We start from the raw sequence: 14,039 nt of genomic DNA, 5'->3' as shown, positions 1-14,039 counted from the left end.
GTAGTAGCTGCATGATTCAAAAAGTGTTGGTCGGAGTTACTGCAAGCTGTTCACAACAATACAGTGCAGCTTTGATTTGGTGACTTTTATACAACTTGCTGAATCTTGGGGAAGTGGGGTGGTGGTGGGGCTGTGTGTGGGGTGTGGTTTCTCTATCGCTTAAATCCAAAATGTATCCAGCCCTTACGAAAGTCCTGTTTGAATAGCTTAATGATAAAGGGAAGGGGAGGTACCATACCCAGTTACCTGATTTCAAAGGTCCAATACGAGCTGGGAAGATGACCATGTAAGAGGGTTGGCCTTTCGGTCTTTGTGGAAGTACTCATTAGAAATATATCAGAGGGATAGATGAGTGGGCTTGTTCAACAAGTACCCTTGGTTCAGTGTAGGGAACAACAGTCCTACCTTGCTCAGGACAGGTCAGGCAGGCAGAATCTACCTTCATACCATGACATTTATATAGTGTGCCCTTTGCTTCTCTGGACTCTTATTGTTCCATAGAAAGGCTAATCGGTTTTTGTGGGTGTCGTCCAGTGTGCATTTTGGAAACCTGAGAGGCAGAGTTTGTTTCATAAGACAGCCTTGACTACTAAAGAAAGCAAAACTATTTCTCCCAGAAAGCAACTTCACAACCACCCATGCTCTACAGTGGCCCCTTCACATCATCCTATTTGCATTAGCATACCTCATTGACAGCCCGAAGAAATAGGACCACTGAGGAACCTCCACTGGCTCCCTTTGCTGGCCCATACTATTTATATAATCTACAAAGCCATCAAGACCAACACACCTGCCTTTCTGACTGACAAGCTCACCATCCCCTAGTGGTTCTCGGGACACCGCAGCTAAGACACAAGTCAACAGACCTTTTCTATCTATGCACTCGGGCCCTGGAATGACATCCTCCTATCTATCAGGGCTGTCTTTGCTTGAACCCTACACAGAGCTCCGCTGCCCTTTGGCTAATGAATAGCACATACATACATACATCTATCTAAAAATCTGGGCAGAAAACTCTTTTCACACGGGTAGTTGATAAACCAGGATAAATCCAGTCTTCCCCATCTATATAGGTCCTTGTATAAAATCTCTAGTAGCCAAGAGGTATAGGCGGCATAGATTTTCTTAGTCATATTTGACATAATGACCCCCTGGGCCCAAAGACCTCCTCACGCCATGATTTTGAAGTTTTTTCCATTCTAGATGCCTGCTGTTTTCATGAGCACTATTTTGTTGAGGTTGATTTTAAATCCTAAGCATTGACTATTCTTTAAATAGCCCAGTCTCCCTGGTTAGGGGGTAGGAACTGGGTGAGACTGCTGGATCTGTAGGAGAAAGAAGAATATAGTATTGACATCCACTAATATCTAATGACAGCCGTGAACTGCAGAAAGGAGTCACCATTAGGGAGATGAAGATTCTAGTTCTCTGTCCGCAAGAGAAAATATAGATTTTTAACGTGATATTTTAGTGCTCTTTTCAAGGGATGATAGATGTGCGAGTCTAGTGTACGCCGCTGTAAAACTGATGATCGTCCCAGCAAAACAAGGAAGACTGAAACCCAAAAGCTGCACGAATGACACGGCCGTATGAAGTCCAGAAGTATTTCATAGGGATAAACCATCTAACCTGGGGAGTAAGACAAATGTAGAGGAAGGCACAGGAGGCGGGTGGTCTCGTCATGGAGTGGAATAAACGTAACTACATGGCTGAAATGGCAACTAGTGAACTAGAGACGGAAATTAAAAGGTGGCAAGAAAAGCAGGTGGGCTACATGAAAGGAAGAGCGGAAATACCTCTGGTTACTGGAGTTGCCAGAGGGTAGGGTAGCCATCTGTGCACAAGGTGTAGTATTGCTGTTCCTCTGTGTTCCTGTCTGGCTGCCCATTGGCGGTGGGGACTTTGGATAGCAAGACTGGCGCTTCATTCACCAGATTTGAAGATTGAGTGTAAGTTCTGGTTTTACTGCCAGAGTGTAAAGGTTCCACAAATGCTGAGGGGTGATGTGATGTGATGTGATGTGATGTGGTGTGGCACGGGTAATGGTCAGATGGGTTTGCAGGAATGTCACCACTTTCTAGATGCTGGATTGTCATTGTGAAATCAGGGTTATTGTGTGCAGATCAAGTCTTCACACAAGAGCGCACTTTAAGGAAATTGATGGTTCATCGATTTTTATGCACTTAGAAAAGTGTTTGGATCATAGTTGTCTCACGTGCACTCTTTTCTTTATTACATTGTAGTCTTCTTTTGCATGACATTATCTGTAGAGTTTTGAATGCACACAGGTTCATGACCTCTGGTTTTAATGGTCACTTGTTTAGTCCATGGCAAACCGTTACAAAGTCATTGTTTAAAATGTTTACAAAAAGAGAGGTCTGGGACATTACATACAGCACTATTTCACACAATGTATAGACAATTTTTCGGAATGCAAGAGTCACAAAAGGGCAAACCTCTCCTTTTAGCGTAGGAGAAAACTCCTACACACTATATGCACACTTAACTCCGCACAACCGTACACATTTATCCATAGGAGTTAGATAAGAGAATCCTTATTTAAATATCAGCAATAATATAGCATGAATGCACAGACTCCTTCCTCTTCATTAATTCCTTTATTGACAGTTCCTTAAAAACATCTTTCCGCCTGTAGCCAACGTGTTTCGTCCTAGAGGACTTCGGTTAGTCTTTGTATCTCCAACAGCAAGAATATTAATATGTAATCGCCCACATCACGTATTTCAGTGTCCAAGATCCCAGTATTCGTATTGCGTTGAGGCACACTTCTGAGTGTTAATGTTCTTTATTAGGGGCTACTTACTGTAATCTAGTTCTTCAACTGTGCAGCTTCACCATGACCCCCATATTAAAAGATTTCACTTGTATTGTGATGGATCCATATATTTCTTCCGATTTCAGTATTATTATCCATGTGATTTGTTGAGCATGGCAGCTCCCATCAAACCTCCAGCACCACAGATTTTAACCAAGCGAAAATGTTTAAAATGTTCTCCCAACTATACAAACCGGCATTTTAAAGGCAGACAACTCACATTTCTTCTACCTGATTGCCACCTACTTCTGACAGGCATGGACTCGGTTCTGCCCTTGCTTGCTCAGTAATATTGCGCCTCTTTGTCTCGGAATTCTTTTACTTGTTAGAGCTGCGGTGATGGTGCTTAGAATCGGTTAACTTATCCATGAAAATCATATTTTCATGGTTGATTTTAGGCCTCCAATCCATTGTCATAACCTACTACAGGAGAAGTCTTTCTTTGGAAAATTCAGCCAGATAACAGCTTACATTTTGTACACATTCTTTCAGGATGAATATGTTGTTTTTCTTCTTCCACTTGTAATTGAACTTGGCCTTTGGCTTTTTTGTTTGGCAGTTTCTGGCCTGACTGTCTTAATGTCCTAAACTGCACGCAGTGCTGCAGATCTGGCATTTTATAAGCAGCCTCATTCTTGTAGTCGCCAATAAGAGGACCATGACCGTGCTGATGATGGAACCAGTGACATCGCATCCTCCAGCGATTAAGTAAATCTTATATCAATTCTTTTCTGATACAGTCACGGGCGTGGCCATTGCTGGTTATTTCAGCAGGTCATAACATGTGTGCCACGGTGTGCTTTGGTGTCACTGGAAAAGGAAAAGACTAAGAGTCCCTAAAGGATCCTTAATTCTTTCTCTCTCCAGAGCACAGGCACATTTCCTTGCTAGTTCCAAACATGACTAACGTGTGGTGATCTTTGTTCTGGAGTCCTCCTTCTCTGCCATTACCCAGCTTACTCAACCAGTATGGTTTGTGCTGAAGCCGGTTAGGTAGCCTACACTTTTAATATATTTTATTGCAATTAACAGGCTGCGTTTTATCCTAATTTAGGTTGTTTAGTCTGGTTCACAAGAGAACACGAGTCTTTAAAAATGCTCTGTGTCACCCATCTTTATGGGTCGAGAGCTAACCTCGCTGGGAATCTAGATGTTTTGAACACAGATCTCTTCCAGAGTTGATTTAACCCGTGAGATATTTTAATCGCAAGGATTCCGTTCAAGGCTAGTCACGGTGAAAAAAGGCCTTGCAGCATCGATAAAGGTGCTAGAGACTTGGGACATACCATAAAACCTGCAGACGAATGTCACAGATTCTGGGGTACACGTTTAAAGTCCTGCCCCTGAGAACACAAAGTAGTCTCTGGACCAATGGGATCTGCAGATATGTGGTCCTAACCCATCGGTCACACACCTTTATCAAGCTTACAAAAAATGGTGCTATGGGTCTATGTTCCTTCTGTGCATAAAAATGACCCATTGTTGTGTGTTTCTCTCTCAGAGGGGCACCTGTTCCAGGACACTGCCATAATATGCCCATAGGTTCTGTATTCTCGGACTACTGAGGTGCACTATGTCTTTTGAGCATGCTCATCCAGCCTTTAGTAGAAACCATCACATGGTATTTTATAAGTGATAAGACACCAATGGAAACATTGTTGAATGGAGTATTAATAAGGTAAGACAGACTGAGACACAGCTGTAGTGCTAAAGGTGTTATATGGGGAACGTAAGGTATAACGTCTAAGGCTGACCACCCAGCATATAGGGCCAGATAGCATAGGGACAGATAACATAGGGGAACAGGTATACATGAACACTGGATAACATAAATGAGGAGTACAACACACCTCCTTCTGCAGCTCCTTCCTTCTCCAGTTAAAATAGGTAAAGCCCATGACTGCTCATAGGAGAAGTTGGTATTTATATGAAATTTCTATTGCGCAAATGTCGCCAAAAGGCAGCGGAGCGCTGTACATGGCCACAGACTAGCATAAAGTCAATTAATAAAAGTAGAGCAAGCTGAGTTGTGAATGGTTAATGCAGTTGTGATGTAGTGTTCTTTAAAGAGGTGAGTCCTCAATACTTTCCTAAACGGAAGCAGCTTTGGGGCGATCCTGAGGGATGCAGGAATGTTGTTCCAGATCCTGGGTGCATAGATGTAAAAGGCGTGCTTCCTTGTTTTTTTCCATTTTTTACACTTCTTAGTCTGCAGCCTGATAGTGTCCTGGTTGTGGATGTGCTGATATCTACCAGAGAAAGTGAGTTAGATAAATGACAATGCTGGTCATGAGGGTTTTGCAAGTGATGCTGCTGATTTTGGAGATGGTGCCATCTGCCAAAGGGAGTTAATGAAGTTCCATCAGGATGGGGGGGAACGTGATTTATATTTCTTCCGGCCTTGCGTGAGACGTGTTGCAGCATATAGGATGCCCCTAATGGGTGCCAGTGTGGAGTCTAGAGGGCATAAAGAAGAGCATTCCCTCCATGCAGATGTGAGAATACTAGGGCTTGAATGTGAGAATGCTAGTTCTGAAGTCATATTCAGGAAGAAATAATGTGACTTTCTTTAGAAGATAAACACTAGGACGACTGGTACCAGGTCTTTTTTTTTTTTTTTTGCAGTGAGTCTCTTGAGATTGAGGATGGTATCCATGGTGAATCCAAGTGACTTGGCATTGGGTGCAAGTTGGGGTTTGAAGCTGCCATGGATCATGTCACTGAGCCAGGTTTTTATTGTATCTTGTTAATTGTTCTTGGAAAATAACAGGAATTCTATCATGGGTTGGTTGGGCTCAGGTAGGCACTAAACATCTGGGTCTGAGTGATGTGCAACCAGTGTTTGAGGCGTTGAATGTCTGAAGCAGGGAGACTTTCAAGTAGAGTTGTGTATCATCGGCATATTGATGAACCTTGATGCTTTTGTCTGAGTATAGAGCAGTAGACCCACTGCAGAATAACGTCAGTTTGGGTCTTTCTTCACTCAACTAGATCATGTCCTTCCCCACCAAATCCATGACTGAGCTGTTAAAGGGAAATCTGTACAGCTGTTCTGTACAAGTGAGATGGCACTAGATTTTCCAAAATATCCATCCATGACAACAAAAGGCTCAAGTCGTTGTATACAATCAAAATATGCATAAATTATTATTGATGTGATGTGGGTATGTAAGCGATAAACGTTGCACAGACTGGCGATGAAAGAAGCAAACACAATCATGAGGGACGCTTATATTTGTTTTCTGATTTTACCTTCTGTCTGCAAGGCTCTGCCTGTACTCCTGGTTACTGTTACTGTTCCCCACTCATCTGTGGGGGGTGAGCTGCTCTGCAGCTAAGAATCCGAGTTTTCTCACTTCTTTTTTGTTTGTTAGTTTATTGGTTTTAAAGCACAGGAATACAAACTGTATAGTGAAAATTAAACTATAACTGAAGGGAACACGGGTAAACACTTGCAAAAATGAGAACTGGTGGGATCAAATTAACCTATGGTGCAGGTCTTATGTGAGTGCATGGATGCAATGAAATATAAAAGTGGGGCATAAAGACATGCGTATAAGATAGTGGTCTGAACTTTTATTTGTATGTCTAAAGGTGGTACTCTTCAATTTTGTATCCATAATCTTTAGGGCTGCATAAAGCAGAATCCTTCATGGACTGAGTTTCTTTGTATTATTATCAGTGTTTGGTTGGTGACAAAACAGTATCAGTGTACCACTTCAGTAATTGCCCTATCTATGGTTGTATAGATGTGTTTTCATGCCAAAGTTACTGGTGATTTCTGAAACATTGCTCATGGGGGTCAAGTTGATATATTTATGGTGAAGATGCCCATTTCTAATTACGGAGTCCAGGTTTATTTTTAGTAGTCATGTTGAGCTTAAGGTCCTTGTTAACTATATGAAATTGCTCATTCTTTCTAGTTTGGATAGAACTTCTTCTAATAATCTGCAATAACACCTTAATACAAGCAGTGGTTGTCCGATTATTACTTTGCGTGCTGTTTTCATAGGGGTGTAAAACAGCTGCTTCTAATGAAACTCTTGAAGGAGTTTGTAAGAACATCCTTATTGGATGACGAATTTACAACATAGTTTAGTCCAAACTCTGTATTACTGATTCTGAAGAGCTAAATCCTTCTTTAGTTTTAGAATCCTATAGTTTCTTATTAATGTCTACCAAGGCCTGCATTGGATCACCACTCTAATTAATTAGTTAATTTATTTATTTATTCTTTTAAATCCATGCCTGTCTTGTTTTTAGAATTGTACGCTTTGGAAGCACAGCACATAACCCTTCTCCAACTCCGATACGTAGAGCACAAGACTCAGTCAAAGTTGCTGATCCACAGATAAATGTTTGGTTGAAGGACCAGGATTCAGATCCACTGAGCTAACATAGAATAGTATTGTATGGGGACAAGGGGGGTAAGGAGACAGGAGGAGCATCGGATTGAGACCGTCACCGATAGTTTTTCACAGTTTCTTCAAAATGAATCCCAATAGGAACTTTCGTTATCTTGAGATCTCTCATCCATATTTAGAATTAATGAAGATTCGTATGGACAGAAATGATATGAGTCGTCCCTTTCTGCAACTAAATTAAAGAGTTATTCTAATATTTCTTCCCTAGATAAATCCAGCAATAATTCCATCTTGAGATCATGCAGCACATCATTCCATCCTGCTATCCACTAAAGGGTATGAGCAGCTCCCTCTATCCTGGCTTCCTGTAGGCTCAATTAAAGAATTTACCTTCACAATGGTCTTTCTCTCTGAGCCGCTAAGCAGTTTTTTTGCCTGCGAAATGCTGCAGCTTGAATGGCACTCTGTGGACCTTCACTTCTTTCACTGCAGGAGCCAGCCTTCCTGCTCAGCGTATTTCATCGTGGCACCTGTCATGCATTCAAACTCCCAGGATGGCGGCTGCCAAGCTAGCCTGTAGCTATTTTTTGTGTTGCAGTGGAACCTGTTCTGCTGATTTCAGCTAAGAACGTATAACCACCCGCCACCTTACTATGGATTTGTACTTTTGTCTTGAAGAAGGGACTCTCTTTGAGAACGAGCATTTACTTTTCTGTCTATAGATCACACGCAGTATTGGAAAGTATCTAGTTGCACTAGATCTTTAGAACGCTTCTAATAAAACATAAAATAGATGTGAACCCATCCTTCTTGGTTACTTGCTGCTTGCCAGTTCCACAACCCTCTTTCCTAGATTTTCTTTCGTGTAGCATAGCAGTGGAAGATCACTAACTCGCACAAGATCCTTGTAACACAAAGTGTAAGGGCCGCACACAAGGAAGCACAGCCACACGCACTGAATGATGCCTTTATCAGGATAAGCAGACTGTGCTGCCTTAAAGATTAGGAGAGTAGCAGTCTCTTCCTCGAGAAGCCAATCAGTACAGCAAATATCGGGTTCCCGCGACCTAAAGACATTAGTAGTCTAAAATGGCTTCTTTCGACGGGGTCAGGTTTGTCTCTTGGAACGAGTACCTATTGCTGACAATTGAAGTAATCACCTTCAAAGAGTAAATGCATCTATGCATCAAAGCAAGGCTTCTGGGCTATTGCAAGTGGAAGCTCTAGATGCAGTGTGTTTAGGGTAACCGTCTAGAGCTAAAGCCCTCATCTTGTGATTTAAGCTCACAAGTCAATAACAGGGTGCACTTCAAGCACCCTGGAACGGAAGAAAGTTCCAATCATTAACCAAACACCCTTTGCCTTGGCAAGCCTCGTACCCGAAGGCTACAACACCTCTTAGGGAGAGGAAGAGGCAAGACAAATTCTCCAGTGTATCCTGGCTCACTCTTTGTTGGCTACGGAATCCTACAATCGCAATGACTTTTTATCCTCCATCATCCACCGTAAGACAACATTTTTTATAATGTTTGAGAAGTTATGTCATTTTTCCCTTAATCATATCGCTTTGTTTGTTTTAAGATATGCCACTACTCTGATGTTCCTCCTTGCATAATCCCTGTAAGCCAGTTTGAAAAGTAAGTGTTGGATGATAGCATAAGCATTTAATTGCAGGCCCTGGTCCAGTCTTTTTCTGATGCATCTGACCACATTTTGTTTATTGTCACCACATTTAAATTGTCTTGGGCAGTGCAGTTACAGATAAAATCTTGCTTATTCTGGATACCTAAGGAAACGTAGTGTCTGTGGTATACGGGAAATAAGTTATTTTCATTAGTACACATCGTTTCTCGGGTGGTCCAGGATCACAGTGGAGTAGAAGACCTGCCGCCTACCAATGCCAAGTAGGGAGCGCTCATCAAAGGAATAAATAAGAGCTAAACATTTTCTTCTAAGTCAGATACAATCATTGATTTTAATTTATTTTGAGAAGTGAGTCTTCTTTGAACCCTACTCGGGCATATTTTCAAGTGTAAGTATAAAAAATACTTTTAACTAAAAAGCACAAACCCAGAATAAGAATATTAGGTGTGTGGACCTGCAAGTGAATCAAAAGTCGTATGAAAAAGGTACCTACTATTGTTCACGCTAGGAATGGCTTTAGTGCCCACATTCAAAATGAGTATTGATACTTTGATTTTATATTTTTAAATTTAAAACATGTACGTGCTCTTGGCCACTGAGCATTGCTGAATGGCCAGCTTCGCAAGACGAGAAGCAAGTTATGATGGAACAGACCGGATTGTATCAGTGAGCAAATGAGCACATCTTGTAATAGCTGCGCTTCATGATGTCTGTGGCAACTGCTGTACTTGTGTTTAGATATTTACTTCCATTATGGATCCCTACATATGTAATTATATAATAGAATGAGGACTAACCAAATGGATCTTTTCTTGAACTGCCGGGGATTATCTCGATCACGTGAGAGTTGTTATATGTCACAAGCAGGTGTAGACACACCGGTCTGCTTTGGATGTTAAATATAAGAAACCTGACATATATGAATCTGCTGTTCATATGATAGACCAGAAGGTTTATTCATTAAAGTTTATTCAGAATGTTTAATTTGTAATCCTGTAATATTCACATGTATCTTTTGTGAAGGTTTCATTCACATTTTATAGATATTGGATGCAAGATTCCATAGGATCTTTTTGTGTAAACATATTAAGTGCAGTATTCCAAGCTCATCGAAGTACAATTTCACCTTTGCCATGTGCTTCTTTTGCAGGTTCTACGTGATCATGGTCACCATGTTTTTCGCTGTCAGTGTGGTGAATAATTATGCATTGAACCTCAACATATCCATGCCTCTTCATATGATATTTAGATCTGTAAGTATCTGTCCATTACGATTAACTGTGAATATAACAATGCAAATCTCCACTTTCAGACATTCTACTTCATATCATATCCAGTCTGTTTGTAAGTGCTCTTTTAGTTTTGGGCATCTTTAGAGACCTTCAGTTACACTTTAGTGAGCTAGTAGGTGCATACAGCAGAACAGCATAATACACATCTTGGCTGACACACACTCCCTCTCTCACACACCTCTCTCTCTCGACAGAGAGTTGCTGTGAAATTCACACAGACTAGATCAGTATTGTAGTGTACTGTAGCATTTATATTGCATTTACTTTTTTGTGTAGAGCACCGAAACCCTCAGCTTCATGGGCAGCAAGCTACGCCATGTGTGGTTAGTTTTGTGATCCTATATGGGAAGTATTTCCTTGTCATGCAGGATGGCCACAGAGATTCAGTTACTTACTTGCGCAAGCATACCATATGGAAATCACAATGGATCTATCATCTGTTCGAAGTACAGACATGCACAATAATCCTTTTACAAAACAAAAGAAAATCAACATTGTGACACACGTGCATTAACAAAACAATCTGCTCCTTCAACAGTTCACAACATGAGGAAGGTCACACTTAAACTTAAATAAAGCACACGTGCTGGATTGAAAAATGACTTTGCTACAACAGGTAAACCTTGTTAACCTGAGGCTTGACCCTCTCGCAATCAAAATTAATTGAAAGACTAGTCACACTCAGTCTTGAAGCAGTAGACCACCCAAATCCTATAATAACAGAATACCCAGCACAGGTGATTGCAGCTCCAGTGCACTACACCATTCCGTCCCAACATGGACCATGACCAGGCAAATCCCCATGTTTTCCTTTCTTAGCAAGTTACTGTCATCCACTCGGCTCAATTCACAACAAATCTATTAGAAACTTTAGAAGTCCATCCCCTAGGCTACACCATGGCCCAAACAGTGATACATACTGACACACAGTCTATTCAAGAACACTTCTTTCCCTTCCCACAGTTGGATGCAAATATAACCCACTAAGTGCTGCAAGAACCAGTATGCACTGGCACACGTCACAGCAAATATACGGTACACTCCACACTCGGGCAGGACTGGGAAACCAACATACATACATACATACATACATACATACATACATACACACACACGCGCACACACACACACACACACACACACACACACACTCACACACTCACTCTTTTCTGCCTGATTGATCTCTCTCTCTCCTGTTTCTCTTCTGCCTGAGCTCTCTGTTTCTCTTCTGCCTGAGCTCTCTCTCTCTCTTGAAGCCTCCTGGTGCCTGCTGAACATGACCTCGGACAGCTACGGAAATGTCTTATAGAATAAAAAGCTAGTCTGACCCCGACCACACTCAACAATAACACAGACAATATAAAGAAGTACCGGTCTGTCTGCCGTACACCCTCCAACACAAAACCACACTAACCTACTGCAAAGTAACTATTACTGCATACTGAATAGAAGATTCGTATCTAAAGAAAAGAACATAAGCAAAAAAATAAGAAACAACAAAGATTTTGATGGAGAGGCCTCACCCACTCTCTTGTGGCATGCTTCATCATTGGCCATTCCTTTTCACCATGTTAAGATGATACCAACACTGTGGTCTCAACCTTGTAGGGAGGGAGATCAGAATAAATATTCTTCTAGTCATATAAGGGGTCCAGAAACTCATGTAGAGCAACCTCTGCGTAAACCCCAGGTTATTCCTTTATTTGGGGATACACAGGGATGGACTAAAATCATCGAGTATGGTATGACTAATGCAGATTATGTAAAAGGTTATGACATATCCGCTCCTCTGACCATTGGTATTATACAATAATATGAGGTTCTTTTTCTTCACTACGATGAGAAACATATTGAACTAGGATAGTTTTGGGAAATAAGGACCTTTGACTTAACCCATAAATAAACAAACTGTGTTAGTTTTGCTGACATTGATCTTTGTAATTGCTTTCGCCCCACAAGTGTGTGACTTCAGGAGGGGGTCCCTCCCCAGGTGTGACTACTAGTTTTGAACCCAATCACATTATAGTAAGTAAATTGCACCTTCAGTGCATGTTCACAAGTTTGCTGTCCACATGTGTTCTGTGTACAGTGCTTTCACATGTGTACTATTTAATAATGCTCTGACAGAAATATTATTTAATTTATATATTTTTATATGGAAGACGAGTAAAGCTGATGAAGTAACTAATCATTAACAAATAGATCAATTATTGAGGAACTAGAGTTGAGAACCTGTTTGCTTGTTTTCATGTGAATTTCAGTTGAACAGGCAGTTAGGACCTATTTTTATCAGCATGTAAGAGCACATTTATATAGACAAAAAGATATATAGAGTAGAGGTACCTTTGACTGCCCTGACGAAGGCCCTAGACACTCGAAGTGATCTTATCAAGGCCGAAACATGTTCCCAAAAGATATAGGATGTTCGGGGCATGGTTTCACAACAACATCCTTTGATGTTTTTAATACAGCCCTGTGTACTCCAAAATAAAGGAATGACATGGGGTTTACAATAAGGTTGCTTTAAATAATATTCTGGACCCCTTATATGACCAGAAGAATATTTATTCTGATCTCCCTCCTAACAAGGATGAGACCACTGTGATGGTATCATCTTGACATGATGGGAAGGACTGGCCAATGATGAAGCATGCCACAAAAGAGTGGGTGAGGCCTTTCCATCGAAATCCTTTTTGCTTCCTATTTTTTTCTTTAGACCTGAATCTTATATTCCGAGAAGTATGCAGGAATAGTTTCTTTGCTGTACGTTTCACACTCAACAGTAGCCAATATGCCCATACCACATTTAATAATGTCAATAATACAACACTATAGATTTTACTATGTGTGACTTTAATTGGTGTTTCACGTCTACACATGTGAAAGATAATATTTTTCCTAAATGAGCTACCACTTGCCTATAATTTTACACCTCATTTCTCTTTTCACACATGTTTACATTCATAAACAGAGTTACTAGAGTTGTAGGTCTTCTCGGAATTCAAAAGCTGTGATAAAACCCTTGCAAATGTTAAATTATTGCACTGTATGAATGCATAACACTTCACATTGACAAGGGAATCACCCTGCTTAGTTTGTGACTTCTTTTATGACACCTGGAGCTGCCACCCCAATACTCTCTGTACATTTAGCCCGTGATCCTTGCTGGTTTCCCTAAACTCTACAGAGTGTCTGAAAAATGATCTCCTAAAGTTACTCCATCGTAGGAAATTTACAATGGTAGAGACTTGATATCGCTAGATACACCTGTTACAAATGCAGCGGCAACCGCATTCTTCAACTTCTGCTTATGTTGAGGTTAGCTTGGCCTATTATGTCAGTTCTGCTCTAAGAGCGTAATGATGCTCAGGAAGGATATTTTCAGGTTATTTGTATGAAGAACAACCCCAATCGGTGATGGGACCTTCATAACTTTAGAGGACGTTTTGCAGCTACTACTGGTCTACTGTTAAAGCAGATAGACCTCTGAACTATGAACACACTTGCAAAGTAGGAGTCAAGATGCTAAATCAGCAAAGTATTAGCTTCACAGCTAAACAAGAAGAAATGTTATCATTCAAGTGTGTGAAAGTCCCCCTGGCATCCTATTGTATTAGGTTTGTGCCTTAACCCTGAAATGGGGAGGATTTATTCCCTTGTGTTGATATTTCCAGCCTCCAGTTTTCTGTGAATTAAATTACTTTATGATTCCATGGCTTTAACTAGCTTGTAGAATGCCCATCTGTTTGCGATATTCCTGTGTACGTCTAGAAGATTGCTTCATAATTTGTACATTTTTCATCTAGATAGTAGTCTAAACACATAAAATCTACAACACCAGATGTACAATAGTTTAATTAATGTCACAGTATTGTAGTAAAAAAAGTATTATTTGTTTACATT

General features: G+C 40.8%; 1 protein-coding gene across 1 annotated transcript in view; it reads left to right on the top strand.

Annotated features, from left to right (window-relative positions):
• SLC35B4 (solute carrier family 35 member B4) overlaps positions 1–14,039 on the top strand; it is a 149,767-nt gene that overhangs the window by 93,915 nt on the left and 41,813 nt on the right. Inside the window, exon 3 of the mRNA XM_085653596.1 lies at positions 9,995–10,097. Within this exon, the coding sequence (XP_085509722.1) occupies positions 9,995–10,097 (103 nt within the window). The remainder of the gene's footprint in view (positions 1–9,994; positions 10,098–14,039) is intronic.

This window comes from Triturus cristatus, chromosome 4_1, assembly GCF_964204655.1.
Source record: "Triturus cristatus chromosome 4_1, aTriCri1.1, whole genome shotgun sequence".
Taxonomy (NCBI): Eukaryota; Metazoa; Chordata; class Amphibia; order Caudata; family Salamandridae; genus Triturus; species Triturus cristatus.
Note: the sequence above shows the minus strand (reverse complement) of the source record. Positions and strands in the feature narration are given on the sequence as shown.